General features: G+C 43.0%; 1 protein-coding gene across 1 annotated transcript in view; it reads left to right on the top strand.

The window, feature by feature from the left end:
* Nucleotides 1–5,984: 5,984 nt before the first annotated feature.
* The window catches only part of RBP2 (retinol binding protein 2), a 24,003-nt gene continuing 10,689 nt past the window's right edge, over nucleotides 5,985–19,298 (top strand). Inside the window, exon 1 of the mRNA XM_017853671.1 lies at nucleotides 5,985–6,132. Coding sequence (XP_017709160.1) covers nucleotides 6,060–6,132 — 73 coding nt within the window. The 5' untranslated portion in view covers nucleotides 5,985–6,059. The remainder of the gene's footprint in view (nucleotides 6,133–19,298) is intronic.

The raw sequence follows: 19,298 nt of genomic DNA on the forward strand, positions 1-19,298 counted from the left end.
AAATATAAAAAATAAAATAAATAAAAAAAATAAAAAATTAAAAAGAATTATTAAAAAAAGAAAATATGGTACATATACACCATGGAGTACTATTCAGCCATAGAGAGATCAAGATCCTGTCATTTGCAACAACATGAATGGAACTGGAGGACATCATGTTAAGTGAAATAAGCCAGGCACAGAAAGACAAGCTTTACATGTTCTCACTCATTTGTGGGAGCTAGAAATTAAAACATTTGGACTCATGGAGATGGAAAGTATTATAGAATGATCATTATCAGATAATGGGAAGGGTAGAGGGCAGGGGGAGTGGGAATAGTTAAAGGGTACAAAAAAGAATACATAAAATTGAGTATTTTCTAAAAGCACAACAGGGTGATTAAAGTCAACAACAGTTTATAGTACATTTAAAAATAACCAAAAGAATATATAACTGGAATGTTTGTAACATAAAGGATAAATTCTTGAGGTGATAATACCCCCATTTACCCTGATGTGATTATTATGCATTGTATGCCAATATCAGAATACCTCCTGTATGTACCCATAAAAATTAAGTACCCATAAAAAATTTACGTACCCATAAAAATTATATACCCATAAAAAAACTATGTACCCATAAAATTAAAATAATTATTTTTTTAAAAGATACTATTAAGTAAAAAAAAAAATGAGGATTCAAGTTTGTTGTATTCTGCTTTTGGTTAAAAGACAAGAGGGAAAATAAATCTTTATATTTGATTTTATAAAGCAACTCTGGAAAGATATGCAAGAAATTAATACAAATGATTTCCTGTTTCACAGTAGCAGTGGTGGGAAATGAACATAAGTGAACCGGACTTTTCATTGTGTATCTAATATTGCTTGAATTTCCAACCATGTGAATGTTATTACATTAATACCTGTTTTAAAATGCAATGAAACATGAATAGATAAATAAACAAGAATGAAGTAGATCATATGAAATGATTTGCAAAGATTTCCATAATATGTCAAATGAAAATGTCAGACATTCCTTAGGTCTAGTGGAAAGAGAAGTCAGGGAATCTCAAGTTCCACTGAGTGGGATTGCCAAGGGCATTCCGAGGATCCTTGGTAGAGAGGCAGGAACAGCTCCCTTGGGAAGAGGTGGTTTGGATTGACCACTCCCAGCTTACTACCTATTCTCAACTGTTGTAAGAGGGTGGGGGGAGGTTGGAGAGGACAAGGGGATTGTGAAGGGCCCCTTCTTGGACCAGAACAATTTGAGTCCTTGTGGCCCTGGGAGGGATGAGGATTTGTGATCCCCCTGCTCTCCTGTTCTGCCTTCTTAAGAAGAGGCACAATTTACATGAAAAATTAAGACTAGACCCAGCCCTACCTAGTGACTGAAGGAACTCCAAGACACACTTTCCCCTGGGGCCTCCATGTGAGGACAAATTTAATGGAGCATCTAATTCTCATACTCAGAACCTTCAATTAAGCTAGATGGGCAAGTCATGGGGCCTTGCCCAGGAATGGAAACCTGTGTTTTAGCTGAGCAAACATCCAGCCAATGGCTCTTTGCCTGCTGAGGGAATGCCTTCTTACGTCAAGAGGAAGAAGAAAGCAGGACAGAGCTTGGCAAGCCTGGGTGGGCCTGGGCCTGGGCCAGGGAGAGACTGCTTGGCTGTAGGAAGCCAGCCCAGGAGCCCAGCTGCTGTAGTTAGATGCTCCCGAGGACAGCAGGTAAATTCCTGAGAGTCCTTGCTGTGCTCACTCTTAGCTGACTGATTTATCTCAGAACCAAGCTTCTAGGGAGATCTACCTCTGCACTTTTTCATGTAGTCTCCAGAAAGCTTCTTGTAACCTGGAAAGATTGGTTATAGTTGATCATGTTCCTCAGTCTTAAAAGTCACCTGAAGAATTCCACAAATACTTAGGTAAATAAATTCAGAAATGGAGTCACCCAGGCAACTGAGAAAATGCAATGTCTAGGTATGTGATTTGTGAGTGTGGTGGACAGAGCTGGGAGCCCTGATATATTCTGATATTGGCATACAATGCATAATAATCACATCAGGGTAAATGGGGGTATTATCACCTCAAGAATTTATCCTTTATGTTACAAACATTCCAGTTATATATTCTTTTGGTTATTTTTAACCAACAGAACTTTTGAAACTGGGCTCTGCTACCAATTTTAAGATTGTGGTGTTCCTTAAATGGAAGGTGTAGGGGACAATAGTGGCTGAGTTATTGAGTAGCAATTGCTTTTTCTCATCCACTATCCCTCTCTTTTTCCCTCAATACCACCCCCAGTTCCTACACATGCATAGATCTGAAACAGAAGAATATGCTGAAGCTGTGTTTTGTTGAGAGCCTAGGACAAGTCACACGCTTACTAGGAGTTTGATCTGTCGCCCCCGTATCTAGTTACTATCTTGAAACAAATACATACTATGTGCCAGGACTCTGTTAAAGAGCTTTTTGGTTTTTTGGTATAGTTTAATTCTTACGATGACCCTGATTCTCAAAGAATGAATCTGAGACTCAGAAATGTTAGCGATCCCCCAGCTAGGAAGCACTGAAACCTAGATTTAAAACTTGGTGTGGCTGACTCCAAACCTTAGGATTTTATTTTCCCTCTCTATTTATTTCCTCTTTGATTTCTGTTATTCTAAAAGAGTAGTTCTCAATTGTGGTCCTCAAGCAGCAGCAGCAGCACCCAGGAACTTATTTAAAAATGTAAATTCTTGGACCCTAACCTAAACCCATTAAGTCAGAAATTCTAGAGGTGGAGCCCAGCAGTCTGTGTTCTAATAAGCCTCCAGATGATTCTAATGCTTGTTAGAGGTTGACAACCTCTGCTCTATAAGGGTTAGTCTTAATTTAAAAAAAAAAACACTTAAACTAATATTTATCACAAAGGTATAGTCAATCAGCAATTACAGTCTCCTTAGTACAAGTTTACTTCACATCATTCATGTATGTATAATATAGGATTTTAGTTTGAGTTTGTACTAAATTGCTTTTATATAAACAATCAACATAATTACACCTTTTTTATTAAGGTATAATTTGCATACAATAAGAAAGTACAGATCAAGGGGTAGATTTGAGTTTTACCTTTACCTGCTCTCCCTAGACCCACAAACACTGATCTATTGTATATCACTGTAGATTAGGCTTGTTCTTTTCCAGAGTTTCATGTGAATGAAATTATATAGTATATGATCTTTTGTGTCAAGCTTCTTTCTCTCAGCATAATGTCTATGAGATTCATCTCTGTTGTTGTGTATATCACGAGAGTGCTCCTTTTTACTGTCAAGTAGTATTTCATTGTGTGAATATACCACAATTTATTTATCCATCCACTCGTTGATGGAAGTCTGGGTTGTTTCCATATTGTGGCTATTATATCTGAAATTTTTTATATCATTCAAGTATGAGAGTATATCTGAAACTAAGTTTATATGGTAAGAATATATCTGAAACTCATGCTTGAATGATAGTTGACTGGGTTTAGTATTTTATTCAGATGTGTTTTCCCTCATTATTACAAGATATTGCTCCCTTGTCATATTCCATCAGAGTTGTTGAAAAGCCTAATATTGATCTAATTATTACATTGTTCTTTTTTATGTAATCTGTATGGTGGCCTTTGTTCTCTCTGGGAAATGTTAGAATTTTATTTTTATCTAAATTTGCATCACAGTGTGTTCTGTGTTACATATATTCTGGGTAATCTCCTTGACTGCATCTTCTATTTCACTAATTCTTTCTTAAGCTGTGTTTAATCAACTGTTTAACCCATCTATTACCTTTTTAATTTTAGTGATCATATTTTTAATAACTATTCTTTTTTAATTTTAATGTTTTAAAATCTTATTTTATTCCTTTTCATGTTTTCAGTGCTTTTTAATTTTCTTTATTCATTTTAAACATAATTATTTTATAGTCTGTATTTGATTTTATTAACTGAAACTCCTGGAAATCTAATTTCACTGCATGTTTCTTCTGATGATGCTCTTGGTGGGTTACAAAGAGCATCAGTTTGTGTGGGTTTGTCAATGTGTGTTACAATTGTGGATTATGAGCTCATATTTGGCATGGCTTTATCACACAGAATTCTGGTTGATCTCATTTTGAAGGCGTGTTCCTCTACACAGCTTTTACATTTACTTCTTCTTGGCAGCCTTAAAGTGTTAACAAGCACACGACATTTATTATTTTAATATTTTAGCTAGAAGAAAGGATAAATTCAAACCCCAAATCAAGGTCAGAGCAGAACAGAACTTTTTTTTAACCTATGTAGATCCCATGCCAAATAGACAAACTTTTTTCTTGTCTGTTGCTGCCGATTTTGACTAATTTACACCCTCAATGAGGGAGTAGCCCTTCAAGTGCTTGGCTTTATACAGGCATCTCAGTTTCAAATTTGCATCTTACACCAAGACTAATTCCTCCTCCCTCAATGCCCGTGAAACCCCAAACCCCTGGCTTAGTGTAATTAGCAACTCCTGTCTTGCCCCCAACCCCTTCCCCTACCAGGCCAGCTTCTCATTACACATTCTTACAGGTGAGGCCTATGGGCTACTCAGTTGCCGGCAGGAGGGACAGTGGAGGCCCTGAAATTTGAGACTGGGAGTGAATATCTACTTCTCCAGCCCATGAGGCTGAGTGCTCAGTATACAGCAGCTTCTGGCTGGACCTCACAGGATGAATCTCCAAGGTTTCTTATCTGTCTTCTCCTTCCTCCCTCCATTCATTTTCCATTTGTGGTAGTTATTTCTTTCTCACACCTTACCTTTCCCCATTGGCCTTTTGACAACAGCTGGGCCATTTTTCACTCTGTCTTCCTAACTCCAGTATATTTACTGAAAGATAAATGTGCTGTTTTATATCCCTCATACCACACACAGAGCCATTTACTCAGATTTCACAGCACAAGGATACATATATGAGAACCGCAGTGTCATCATCAAAATAGGTCTCACTTTGGGAATTCATGGTATGTCCGTCTCAGCCCACACCTCCACTCTTCACAGTCACTTCTCAGACACCACATCTTGGAATAGAGTGTCAGAGCAATAAACTCTCCCATTTCCATTGGGACAGCCCATTTGGAGAACATTCCTGAACCAAGGGTCCTTGTCCAGCTATGCCCCTACTTTGATCCAGGTGATCCTCAGCTTTCCCCTTGGGTCTTAAAGCAAAATCCCACTGACCTTCTGCCTCCATCTGGCCTCCCTCCAGGCTCAGCTTGCTTTTAGCAGAATCATGTTCCCCGAAAACACTTTTCTCATGTCTCACCCTGCTGTTTGGAAGTCCACGGGGCACCTTGCTTCCACAGGGAAGCAAGAGAGAGTTGGGCTCTCAAGTCAGGCTCCAAACCTCTTTCAAAGCTGACCTAGCACACTGTTGAAGAAAAGGATTTGGAGCCCCACACATCTGAGTTTGAATCCTGGCTCATCCACTAACAAGTTGTGATTAGACATGTGATTTAACCTCCATGATCCTTTGTCATCTGTGAAATAAGGATGCTTAAACATAACTCACAGAGCTCTTGTAAGCTGAAACAAGATGAAGTATGAAAGCTCCCTGGAACAGAGTAGAGTAGAGCTCCATGGGTGTGAATTCTGTCTTTTCAGTTTCACCAGCCTTGCTATGAGTGCTGGATTCATGGCTGATAGACTCCAGGCTTGAGGCCTGGATATTGGTGACCCATAGTACAAGCAGGGTAGACCCTGGATGTTTGTTTTCTTCCAGTAATGGATGAAATGTTCTGTGTGGGACAAGGGGCCCATGGGGGCCCAGCCAGCCAAAAATGAGCTGCTCTAGGGTCCTGCTTATGGTACAGGACACTGGGACACCCACGCCTGGCCATACCAGGACTTTGTTCCTGGGTTGCCTATAGTCTCGCTGAACTTTGCAAAGGAAAGTTCTTTTGAGTTATGCTTCTGCCCTTTGAACCTGTTACCTTCAGAGTCATAAACCTGGTCCACTAGGCTATAAAAGCAGCTCGTTCCAACACATTCTCCTTGCAACCTGCTCCTTGCCATCCACTACACACCCTCACTGAACCAGAGGCCACCACCATGACAAGGGACCAGAATGGAACCTGGGAGATGGAGAGTAATGAAAACTTTGAGGGCTACATGAAGGCTCTGGGTAAGGAAGAGACTGGGGATGAGGAGGGAAGCTGTTGTTGGGAGTACTGTGGTGTGGCCCTCCAGACAGTGCTGCTATGGAGTTCAACAGACCTGTGTGCAAATCCTCATGCCTCATGTACAGCTGTGCAATATTAGGCAGATCATAAAAATTTTCTGAGACTCAGTTTTCTCATCTGGAAACTGGGAATAATGATAAATGAGATTATGTCTAGGATGCCTTAGCACAGTGCCTGGCCCACAGAAAACATACACTGAATGTGTACGTCAGGAGGATATACACACACGGAGTAAAGCCAAACTTGAGAGGATAACCCAGTTGTTCCCCTGCCTTGTGACTACCATCTCTTTGATAACCACTTGGACCTGATATTATCCACCAATGACCCCTGCATTGTTCTTTTATCAGTTTTGTAATGGGGAAGCAGAAAAGAAATAGCTAGCAAATCTCTCAACCTAGGGAAAATCAAGCTCATGGAAGGCAAGAGAGGCTTTTGTCAGATAGCATAAACAACCCACTGCTTATATAACTTCTGAACTGGGTTCCAGGCCAAGGGCTACCAATTGGTGCGTGTCCTGAGTTCACCACAGGGTGGGTTCCTTGTGGAACTGGCAGAAAACACATAGCCCTGCCCAGCCTACAGGTTCTGCCTGGAACTAGAGTGAGTGGGCCCCCAGAGGGGAGCTCACAGTTGCTGGGTGGCTCCTGTGCTCCAGGTGCTGAGCAAGGGGCTTTGGCTGCCTGTCCTTATTCCATCCCTCAGCAGCCTCTTTATCACCTCTTCTAGCTTTAAAGTTCTCCACATACGGGGTTACTTCGCTGGAACTTCCTCCACATGTAGAATGAGAGAAATGGCAGTGGGTGGAGTTAGAGGTGCAATAATAACTTGGATATGATGGTGGGAGGTCTCTCCAAGAGTGGAAATCATGAGTTTTTTGGTGTGGTAAACTTCTAGCTTGAAAATGTCCACCATGTCAGTGAACAAGGAAAGCTGTGATATGTTTCACATTTGTGGAACTAAGCTCTTTCTTCATGTTCTTTTTTTTTTTTTTTTTTTTTTTTTTCATTTATTTGTTTTGGAGATGGAGTCTCGCTCTGTCACCCAGGCTGGAGTGCAGTGGCACGATCTCAGCTCACTGCAAGCCTCGCCTTCCGGGTTCATGCCATTCTCCTGCTTCAGCCTCCTGAATAGCTGGGACTACAGGCGCCTGCCACGATGCCCGGCTAATTTTTTGTATTTTTAATAGAAACAGGGTTTTACCATGTTAGCCAGGATGGTCTCGATCTCCTGACCTCGTGATCTGCCAGCCTTAGTCTCCCAAAGTGCTGGGATTACAGATGTGAGCCACCGTGCCTGGCCTCTTCATGTACTTTACACTGGTTTCTAACACTGAATAGCTTTCCTTTTCATTCTGGTTAGCAGGATTTTTACATCAACATAGTTGGTGGGAGGAAGAAAGAGGCAAAACTCCTCCTACCAGAGCCCCAGCCTCAACCCTGTTGCACCTGTGTTTTTTAGTACCAGGAGTGGCCAATAGAAATGGGATTCTGATTCTACACATGGGTAAATGGATTGGAGCATACCTTGGAACTAGAATTCTGAACAAGATTATACAGATGAGGAAACCAAAGCAGAAGGGTCAACATAGCTGGGACGAGAGTCCAGGGCTTGCTCTGGGACCTTGAACCAGTTTTTTAACCTTTTGGAACCTCAGTTTCCTCATCTGGCAAATAGAGATAATAGCCCCAGCCTTGCCTGTGCCTCCAGATGATATTGGATGTAGTTGTGGTTTTGAGCAATTAAAAGTACTTTAACAAGGGTTATTTGGAAGTTTCAAGGTTTCAAGAGTATGCTGAATAAGCCAGAGTCAAGTAATATAATTAGAAAGAAACCTTGTGTCTTTTGCTGCTTATGCTTAAATAATGAAAAGTCCTATGATGACTTAGATTTAAAATCTAGGCTCTGTTTAGTTTATGGCTCTGCAGAGTGGACCCCTAAAGCCCACCTCTCTAGGCTTAAGGTGAGAAGCAAACATTCCTACCACTCCCTTTCTCCTCCTGGGGGTTGGGAGGATGCAGAGTACACCATCACCTCTCTCCAAGAAATCCTGCCTCTAACAACACCTCTAACAACTTCCTCTGGACTCTTTTCACACCAACTTACACCTTTAATGTGAGTGAGGGGCTCACAAGTTGTGAATATGATATTTGAATGTCTTCATCATTGAGGTTTCAGATTGGACTTTGTAATTCTACTTGGTATGAAATATTTATTGTCTCTTAAAGCTTTAGCCAAAACTTCCAATTTAACATCACATTACATTGATCTCACTCTAATAAGCAAGTCGTTTGATCTCTTTGTCCCATGATCTCTGCAGCGTAGAGTATTAGGCTGACACTCCACTGGTTAAGATTAATACCATATGTATTGAGGTGGGATCCCTTGTCCTTCTCAACCTGCCATGGGAACATGGGTGGGGCAGTCATGGCAGTGACTGAAGACAGGTCTCAGGTGGGTCAGCTAGAAGCAGGCGAGGCAGAGCTGCCCCTTCAATCTAACCTGCCAAAAGCAGCCCAACAGATCTCAACAGTTTCCTCCACACCCAGGACATAAGGCAGGTTGCTTTCCCAACACTGAGATGTCAACGAAGCTTGCCTTCCTTACCCTTTTGAGCAGTGAGACCCTTAGTATTTGGGAAGAGTATGTGTAGACATCCCCAGATGTGTGACTATTGTTAAGGATGATGCCCATTCCCTGTCTAAGAATCATTGATTTCTAATACTTTAACCCCTAGCACTAGAGAGTTTTCTTTTTCTGTGGGCCTGGTAGAGCAACTCTACTGAGACGTGGGGTTGGGCAGTAAACTGGCTTTGTCACTAACCCAGTGACTCACTCTACACACTGGCCTCCCAACATGACTCAGCCACCAGCCTCAGCAGAGTAACACACCATGGCACCCTTTGGGTTTGCCACAAATGATGTCATTAAGAGTTTAAAAGGTGAGTGAGCCAAAGGTCAGTGGTACTTCCTCTCCTGCCTTCTTAGGCACCTGGTGTTTCTCACCCCAGACTCTTTCTTGACAGTGGGGAAACCAGCTGGTGAACTCCTTTGCCCTGAGGAACTTGTCATGTCCTGAAGTCAGTCCTCCTTCAGGTCAGATCAGGGGATGAAGGAGTGGGAGGGGTGGTCTTCATTTTAAAGGGGAGACCAAGGAGGACAGACATAAGGAGGTCTCCGTAATGTGAAATACTGGGAGAGAGTTCATTAACTCTGCCCAGGTGGGAATCATTCAACTTCTCTATCAAAGCTTTAGAAGGTGCCTTGGATGCCAGGGACTGTGCCATCTGAAGCAGAATCAACCCTGGAATCTGTTCTCAAGGAGTCATGTTACAGCCATGCACAAATGGTATTCCTGTTTTTTATTACTGTTTGATGAATCACCCCCAAAATGTAGTGGTTTGAAACAACCACAATCATTTAATTATTATTTCTCATGGTTCTGGGGGCTGACTGGGTTCATCCCGATGGTTCCTGCTTAAAGGCTCTCATTTGGTTGCAATTGGACAGCACCTGGGGCTGGAGCCATCTCAGGCTTCCTCACTCATATGCATGTCTGGCAGTTGATGCTGGTTGGCAGATGAGACCTTAACTTGGCTTCAACATCTACATGTGGTCTCCCCAAGTGACCTGGGTTTCTTCACAGCATGAGGCTGTGTCCAAAGAGAAGAGATACAAGCTGCATGGCCTTTCATGACCCAGCTTCAGAAGCTACCAGGTACCACTTCCACCATATTCTAGTGGTTGAAGTGGTACAAGCCTGCCTGCATTCAAAGAAAAGGGACATAGACCCCACCTCTCAGTGGGATGAATGTCAAGATTGCATTGTAAGAACAGCATGTAGGATGAGAGGTGTTATCGCAGCCATTTAAGAAAATATAATCTGCCACAGATGAGCCAGTTGAGATTCTATGCCTTGGGCTCAAAGGGGCTATGGAATCAAAAGAACAATAGTAACAAGAAGTGTGTGCATGGTGGTGAAAGGAGCTATAGTACATGGAGTCAGTGAAGGCTTCCTGAGTACTTCTTGGTGGAGTTTTGAAGGAAGAGCAGGAGTTATCCATGCGGAGATGGAGTCAAGCGTAGCCCCAATGGGCATGTGCACAGGCATGGGCCTGGGACACCAGAAGGCATTGTATTACCAGAGGGTGAAGTGCAAGGAGGAGGCAAAAGAAGAGTCTAGAAAAGCAACAGGCTCCTTAAGTCAGTGTGCTACACATGAACTTCACCTTACAAGGAGAGGTCTAGGAAGAAATTGTATGCAGAGAAGAGAGATGCTATCAATTCTCACTCTAACAGAGATAGAGTGAATAGACTAGCAGACTGTCAGAGAACTAAAGAGGTTGTTACAATGACCCTGGGAAGGTGTTGAGAGCAGTACCCAGAAAGGGTGAACAGGGAGATGTGCAGAGCAGGAAATAGGCTGGATTTGGTGACTAGAGGAGGAAGAGTCAGGGAGGAGTCAGCCTAGAAAATGAAAAACCATCACATATTTTTAACCAGTGAAGATGGGGAAGCATGTGTCCAAAAATTGGATAATGTTAAATTGATACATCTTTTAGGAAATTTTTATGCCATAAATTGTAACTATTTGGGGAAAACCCATTATTTTCTTAACTCACAAATGCAGGTGAGGATTATCTTCTATGAAGAACATCCTTTTCATTTAAGTTGACATGCACAGACTTAAAAGTGCCGTGGCTATCACAATCAGTTCTAGTGGGTCTCTGAAAGCTCCACCAGGAAGGGAAAGCCCTGAGAGGCTGAAGTCAGACAGCTCCCATCTAGGTGGTCTCTGCCAGAAAATATTTCCCGAATATGTGCCATGTGCAAAATCTCATCCTGACCATTTAAGAGCCTGCAGTCTAGCATGATGGGTGAGCACATACACAAATTATTCTCATACCATGATACGCATCACACTAGAGCTTTATATACATTTCTTCATTTTAGTGAATTCAGTTTTCAACAAATGTATCAAGCACCTATGACACATCAGGAAGCGCTCTAGGCACTGGAAGTGTAGCGGGAAATGAGGAGACAAGTTCCGGCCAGCATGGAGTTTACATGCTAGTGAGGAGACAGAAAGTAAACAAATAGTTTAAGGTTATTTTGGGTAGTGGTAAGTGCTGGGAGGAAAATTAAAAGAATAATGGAGTGGAGTGTGGTTGGTGGTCAGGGAAGGCTTGAAGGGGTGACAGTGGAGCCCAGGTTTGAATGCTGACAAGTGTTATTCTGAACACAGGGAACAGCAAGTGCAAAGGTTTTGGGTTCAAGAACACGAAGCCAGGTGTGATGGCTCACGCCTGTAATCCCAACACTTTGGAAGGCCAAGGCAACAGGGTGACATGAGGCCAGGAGTTCATGATGAGCCTAGGCAACATAGTGAGACTTCTGTCTCTACAAAAAATAGAAAATAAAAAAATTAGCTGGGCCTGGAAGCACGTGCCTGTGGTCCCAGCTACTCAGGAGGCTGAGGGGGGAGAATCACTTGGACCCAAGGGTTTGAGAAAGCTGATGTATTGGGAGTTGGAAGTGTGTGAGGCAGAGGAGTTGTGGGTGCAGTGGGGGAGTGAGAGTAGAAAAGTAGGCGGAAGGCAAAGCACACACCAGCCTTCTGCTGGGAAGAAAAATTGATCCTCTTTGTATTCTTTAAGGATCACTGTGGCCACAGCATGGAAAATGAATCATAGGAGGGCAAGATTGCAAGCAGAGAGGCCGAGAGACCCATTAGGAGGCTGCAGTGTTGTCCAGGCAGGAAATGACCATGGCTTGGGCTACGGCAGTGCCTGTGGAGCTGAAGAGGACAGATTCAGCTTATATTTTGGAGATAAAGCTCACGGGGTTTGCAGATGAATATGAAGTGAGAGCAAATGATAGAAATGAATTTGGGTCCCAGACTTAGGCCTGAATAACTGGGCAGATGACAATCCCATTACCTGAAATGGGGAAGTCACCGGGAGGAGTGAGTTTTGGTGGGGAGGGACCAGGCTGGGGTGGCAGGGGAGCATGCATTAAGAATTCTGGTTTGCATATTTTGGTTTCAGGTATCTGTTACACATTCAAATGGAGTATTAAAATTGGCACTTTGATATGGGATATGGAGCTCAGGATACAGTCAGAGGTAAATACAGAAGAAATGCTTTCCATTTTATGGGGTGAGGAATCCAGAGAAGTGGAGAGACTAGTCCATGGCCACTTGTGGTTAAGAAATGATGGAGCCTAAGACAGGAGCCCAGGCTATCTGCTTCTAACACCCACAGCCCTTTTCTCAACATTGTTCTTGGAGTGTTGAGAAACATGGAGGTAGGGAAGAAAGAGCTTCACTGTGAACAAGGTATGTCCAAATGAAGGCATCCAAAGTAAATAGGCAGGACCCTCAGAAACATTGCAAGAGAATCACTCAGAGTCCCTGGGTAAAAATGAGTAGGTAGGTAGATGATTGATTGATAGATAGATAGATAGATAGATAGATAGATAGATAGATAGATAGATAATAGATGTCTGGTGCTCCAATGAAGAATTTGTTTCATAAAATCTGGATTCCTGATGGTGCTCACAAGTCAATGAAGGTATACACCTTGCCAAAGTCTCTACTTGAACTATATGGTACCTAGTAGGACTTTCAAAGGGGAAATGCTGAGGGATGGAAAAAGCCTAGGTAATGATAGGTGTTATCCCTTTGTACAGGTCTCCCCTTGCATGTGTTGGCATCACCTCCACCCTAATGTCCATCCCAGTAAGTATGCAGTAGACTAAGAATGGAGAGGAGAAACTGTGCATAAGGAGCAGGGAGGCACACCAGGGTCTCCAGCTTGCCCCCAGTGCCTAGAAGGAAGTGAGAGGAGGAAGCAGGCAGGGATCTCATCTAATTCCTTTCAAATGTGTTCTCTGGAGCAGGAAGTGGCATGGAAAAAAGGAGAAAATTGTTCTCACACTCTGCTTCTCACAATTCCCTAAGAGTGCCAATGATTTGAGAATTAAGGAGTCCAGGTTTGAAGCCCATCAAAGCTGCACTTTGAATGGTTCTCAGATTTCATTTGATGAATACTTGTGCCTCTCTGCTCTTTAATTTACAAAGAGCACCTGCCCTTTTCGCCTGCAACTTTAGCTTTTTTCACAAGCACATTACACAGCATTTTAATGTTGAGTAGCATACTCATATTTCACCTTTATGGCTTGTATTGTTCAAAATGCAGTTATGAAAAGTATGCTTTAATAAAGTCACGTCAGTGTTGTTTTTTTCCTTCTGCAGCAGCTAAAAGCCATATATATTATTCAGAAATAGCTTGCCTTTGGACCTTTCCTTCTGAGATAGAAATTCATTTCACCTGGCTATAAATCAGACTCAGAGATACCCTTAATCCAGAAAAGGAGATAAAACATGCTTGATAACCCTGGTGTTAAAATACCATACCAGGAAAATAATTTTCTCTGCAAAGTACGAAGAGGAAGTGTTTTTATAATCTGTATGTGTATGTGTGTGTGTGTGTGTGTGTGTGTGTGTGTGTTCTACAACCACAGTTAAACCCTTTTGATTAGAAATATCAGGAGTCCACCAACAGAACATTTGGCTACCTTCCCTGGGGCAGAGCAGAGGCGACATGATTTACTGGGTTGTGCAAACACTGAAGGGTGGCCAAGAGGCCAAGCCATTTTTCAATCCAGAAGAGAAGTGATGCTTGATTCCATTTGCATAGTCTTCAAATAAGATTCCCCCGGCACTGGTCAGAAAGATTGACTAGAGATGGTGTTTCCAGGACAAACCAGTTCTGTCAGCAATATATATTTTTAGCTGTGATCTACCTTTCTATGCAACCAGGGACAAGCAATACTTTTTATTGGGGAGGGGGGTGTTAGTTGTAAATGACAACAGAATGTGTTTGTAAAGAAATCGTCAGGGGTGCTATCCTAACTGGGTAGCTCTGAGCCCACCACTTAAATTCTCAGGGCCTCAGTTTCCACATCCATTGAGTGGAAATAGACTTGCTCTCAGAGGAACACTTCAGTTCTAAATTTCTCTGTAGATTTTCAATTATTCCTTAATGGTTTTACCTAGAGCCTTCCCCTGTGTTTCATCTGGTTAACAGATGACCTATGGTTTTTCTTTTCCCGTCTCCTAACTATTGTTCCAGAAGTATGGTTTAGCACAGCTCAGACCTTAGCGCAAAGGGCTGGAGAAGGAGCTGAAGTTGGTTCTACCCATCACCAGACTATAGAGTAAGGAAACTGATCCATGCAGAGAAAAGTGTCGCCAGGCTAGATTAAATGCTTATGGGACAGACCCCCTTATGACAGGAAGGGAGTGTATCAGCCATCATTCCCACTTTTCCTGCAGAGTCCAAGTCCCTTGCAAAACAAGGAGTGCACACAGCTATGGAGATGCATAAATATGAGCAAAACTTTCACTCTGGACTGACTGCTGACTTGGTCCCTACTTGACCCAAACAGATAAGGCCAAGAGTGGATGGCAATGTGTGCACTGAATACTGACAAACTACTTGGTACTATGTAAATCATTTTACCATTATTTTTACTGAATCTACACTGTAAATAGTCCTTTGAAGTGAGCATTCTTTTCCTCATTTTCCGGCAAAGGAAAAGTGATTTCTCCAAGGTCACACAGCTAGCTGGGAAATAAGAGATAGGATTGTACCTGCATCTGCCCCTTACCCTTACTCATTTATACCACAGTTCTAAACTTTAGCATGCACATGATCACTTGGAAGACTTGTAAGGACAAGCAGAGTCTGGCCAACAGAGCTCCTATTTAATAGGTCTGGCATGGGCCCCAGATTTTGCATTTCTTTTATTTTTATTTATATTTATTTATTTAGAGACAGGGTCTTGCTCTGTCACCCAGGCTGGAGTGCCATGGCACAGAACCTGCATTTCTAACAGGTTCCCAGGTGCTAATGCTGCTGCCAGCCCAGGAACCTCACTTTGATAATCACTGTCCTGGCCCTTGCTGCCTCCATTAACTAATCCACAGTATATCTTGAGTACCTACTATGTGCCTAGCTCAAGACTCTATGGTGTGGTGGGTTGGGGAACACAGAGCAAGAAGATGGCATTGTCCTTGTCCTCATAGAGGTGAGACTGCTGGAAAGAATAGCCAACTCCATGAAAAATGCAGGAGAAAATGCTAAATACGGTTGGCAGGTAGAGGGGAGCAGTAAAACTGTTTGGCCTGGATAGCAGGTAAGGAAGGAGGCAAGAAAGAGTAGGAGGAGGCAAAGCTGGGGCTGGGCCTTATGAGATTTGGAAAGCTGGGACGAGAGTGACAGGGATTCAGAGAGCAACTGTTCAAGGGGTATATGGGAAAACACAAAGGACTCTAAGGAAATTGGCCTGTGAGATCAGCGGCTTCATAATGCTATTATGATGAGGGCAGCCTCCATTTACAGTGCCATGATTACAGGCTGCCAGCCACTGGGCAAAGTTCTTACAAACACCATCAAATTTGATCCTCACAACAAGATGATGCAGTTAATAATAGCTCCACATATGGCCACTGCCCTCTGCTGCTTTAGATCTGGAACCAAATGTCCAGTGACGAGACTGAAGCTGGACACACTTGGGGCAGAAGGAGAGAAATATGAGCTGGAGTGTGACATGCCAGCCTCTTGCCAGCTCCTCCACATGCCACAAGCATGTGCTTGTACTCACTAGAACAAGGAGGATGCTCTTCAGTGGCTTGTAGTAATTTTAAGGAAGGGTTCATTTTTTAAGTCGGAAATACTTGACCACTTGGTCCCACCTAAACAGGTCAGCAATTACCTTGAAGAGAGAAAAATTAAACAGGTATTTTCATGATTGCAAGGCCAAGGTGGCTGAGATAAATGTGTCAGAAAGGGTTTGGTGAGCCCTTTCCATAGTAAGTTGTGTGGGACACCTGGCCGACTGCATGTTCCTCCACAGAGGGGCTCCGTGGCCACCTAAGACTTTGAAAAGCTGCATTCTGTACCCTCCCTCCAACTTGGAGCTATAAAGTACCTTTCCTATATTAAAGAATCTATGAAATTCTATAGGGCAGAAACCAGCTTGTCTTGGTTTTAATTCCTCATGTCCCAAACTTATTTGCTCACGAGCCCATTTTTTTGACCACTAAACATCTGATGGAGCTGTACCCCATGGCGAACACAATGGGGAAGTAGGGGCTCTGGGAATGCTGGCCAAGAAGACTAGAGGAATTCACAGAACCAAAGGCAGCTGAGAGACCATTCGTCTCAGCCTGCACCCCATGCCTCACAGGCTGTGTGGCTGGGACGCGCTCACGTACAATTCCATAAGCCACAGAGGTGAAGTTAAATGAGCTACCAGATAATGTACCCGGCTGGAGTGTGATTGCTTCAGCTCTCACTTATTATACAGCCCTGGGTCTAGAAAACAATTGCCATTTGGTTGGGGATAGTATGCAAGGGCTTTGGAAAACAAACTGCCTGAAACAGGGAGGGCTTATCCAACTGAATCCCACAGTCCCTGTGTCTCCAGGGAAAATTTAACAGAGTCAGAAGTTACTAGTATCTTGGGTAGCCACGGAAATTGCACACATGGGGATGATCTAACTGTGTTACCCCAGAGCTTGGGGAGCACAGCACTGGCCCTGGAGACAAATCGTCCTAAGTTCAAGTACCATCTCAACTGCTTCCTCACTACATAATCCAGGGAAAGTGACATGACTTCTCTGAGGCAGTTTTTCTGCACTGGCAAAATGAAGATAAAATAAAACTTAACTTGTGGGTTTGTTTGAAGAATAAAGTGAGGAAGGTTTCCCAAGGGAGGTTACACCCTGAGCCACCATCCCTAGACACTGTCCCTAGACACAAAGGGACACCATCCCTAGACACAAAGAGGGTCTTAATTGCCACCCCAAATATTACCAAGAGTCCACACAGCATGGCTCTCAGATTCACCTTACCTAAAATTCAGTTCCCTATGTTTGCCCATAAAACTAGTTCACTCTGTTATTCCCTGGCTCTCACCTTGATCGTCCAAGCTCAGAACCACTGTTTCTTCCTTCCAACTCAGTCTCTCTATACATCTATCCAATTACCAAGCCACTCTGATTGCTGTTTCAGCCATGCATGTTTAGAAAAGTAAACTAGCCTCTCTAGGTCTTACTTCATCATCTCTGACCTGACAAGTAGGCACTTAAACAGTACCTTTCAAAATTTTTAAACCATAAAAGTCTTTTTCCAAACAGCCTCCTATGGACAAAGTTCAAAATCTGAAATCACTGAGCTCTACCACCCAGAGATTCTAGATCTGGAATAGGACCCAGAAATCTGCATTTTTTTACGTTATCTCAGGTGATCCAGAAAGGGAACTAGCTTTGGGACCCACTGGTGAGTTCCTAGACATGGAAGGTACTCAACAAATAGTAGAGAATGAGAGGTGAGCAGGGCACTGGCATTTGTGCAGCAGCTCATGCCAACTTGAACTTACTTCTCTTTTCAACTTAGGATACAGGCATATAATCCTTTTACCTTCCAGCTAGCTAATATTACTTAAAATTATTCCATCAGGCTCAAATCTGACTTTATACAAGTTAGAGTCTAAAGGAATACCCAGGGCCCTTATGCAGCTGTGATTCTGTTGTAGATTCAAATTGCTGACCCAAAGTGAGGTTCAAGTGGCCAATTTGGCCTCTCCTTGATTTTGGGGAGAAGGGGAGTAATAGTGACTAAAGAAGGATTTTTTTTTTTTTTCTTGAGATGGAGTCTTGCTCTGTTGCGAGGAGTACAATGGCACAATCTTGGCTCACTGCAACCTCCGCCTCCCGGATTCAAGTGATTCTCCCACCTCAGCCTCCTGAGTAGCTGGGATTATAGGCACCCTCCATCATGCTCAGCTAATTTTTGTATTTTTGTAGAGACAGGGTTTCACCATGTTGGCCAGGCTGGTCTTGAACTCCTGACTCCAGGTGATCCACCCACCTAGGCCTCCCAAAGTGCTGGGATTACAGGCATGAGCCACCAGGTCCAGACGCAAAGAAGGAGTTTTAAAGGAAATGGGTCAGAAAGAAAATGGGGAGAGAGTGAGGAAGTGATGCTTGGCCACCATGGGAAGGGTAGCAGAATTGTCAGTCTCCAAACTGACAGGAACTTCCTGAACTACCTGCTGCTCTCTCTCTCTCGTGGTCACAATATAGTGTTTGTCCTGCACCGGACAGTGCACAACATGAAATGTCATCACTTACATATCATAAAGATGGCACTGCAGTTCTCAGAGAAATAGCACTTGAGAAATTTAAGCTGTTCTTATTCTTGAGGTCATTATTATCCTTGGGTTTTAATATAATCAATCCTAGTGTTTTTTAAAACCTTCTCAGTGGATTTTCTGAAAAAATATTAAGTATTTAAATTGGCATCTAAAGATATCTGGAGAATTTACAGGCATAATGGGAATCAGATATCTGACTAAAGACCAAGAGAGATGATTTCATAGCAAGGGAAGAAATTCAAGTATTTTCAGAACTATCTTCTCTTTCTAGATCTACTCCACAGGCCAACAACTTTTTGGCATGGCTGTAGTTGAGCCACATTTTATGCTTAACTAGGGGTTAGCTTCTTGTTATAATGTGCAATGGTTAGGAAATTCAACACTCCTTTGGTTTGTTTCAACATTTTCATAATAAAAATGTAAACAATTATCAACCTATCCCTTAAAAGCAACAGATGGGTGTGGTGGCTCACGTCTGTAATCCCAGCACTTTGGGAGGCTGAGGCGGGCGGAACACGAGGTCAGGAGATCGAAACCATCCTGCCTAAAATGGTGAAACCCCATCTCTATTAAAAATACAAAAAGTTAGCCGGGTGTGGTGATGGGCACCTGTAGTCCCAGCTACTTGGGAGGCTGAGGCAGGAGAATGGAGTGAACCTTGGAGGCGGAGCTTGCAGTGAGCAGAGATCGCGCCACTGCACTCCAGCCTGGGTGACAGAGCCAGACTCCATCTCAAGAAAGAAGAAGGAGAAGGAGAAGGAGAAGGAGAGGAGGAGGAGGAGGAGGAGGAGGAGGAAGAAGAAGAAGAGTTAGCCGGGCGTAGTGGCGCACGCTTGTAGTCCCAGCTACTCGAGAGGTTGAGGCAGGAGAATCACTTGAATCT

Source organism: Rhinopithecus bieti, unplaced genomic scaffold (assembly GCF_001698545.2).
Source record: "Rhinopithecus bieti isolate Rb0 unplaced genomic scaffold, ASM169854v2 scaffold_35885, whole genome shotgun sequence".
Lineage (NCBI taxonomy): Eukaryota > Metazoa > Chordata > Mammalia > Primates > Cercopithecidae > Rhinopithecus > Rhinopithecus bieti.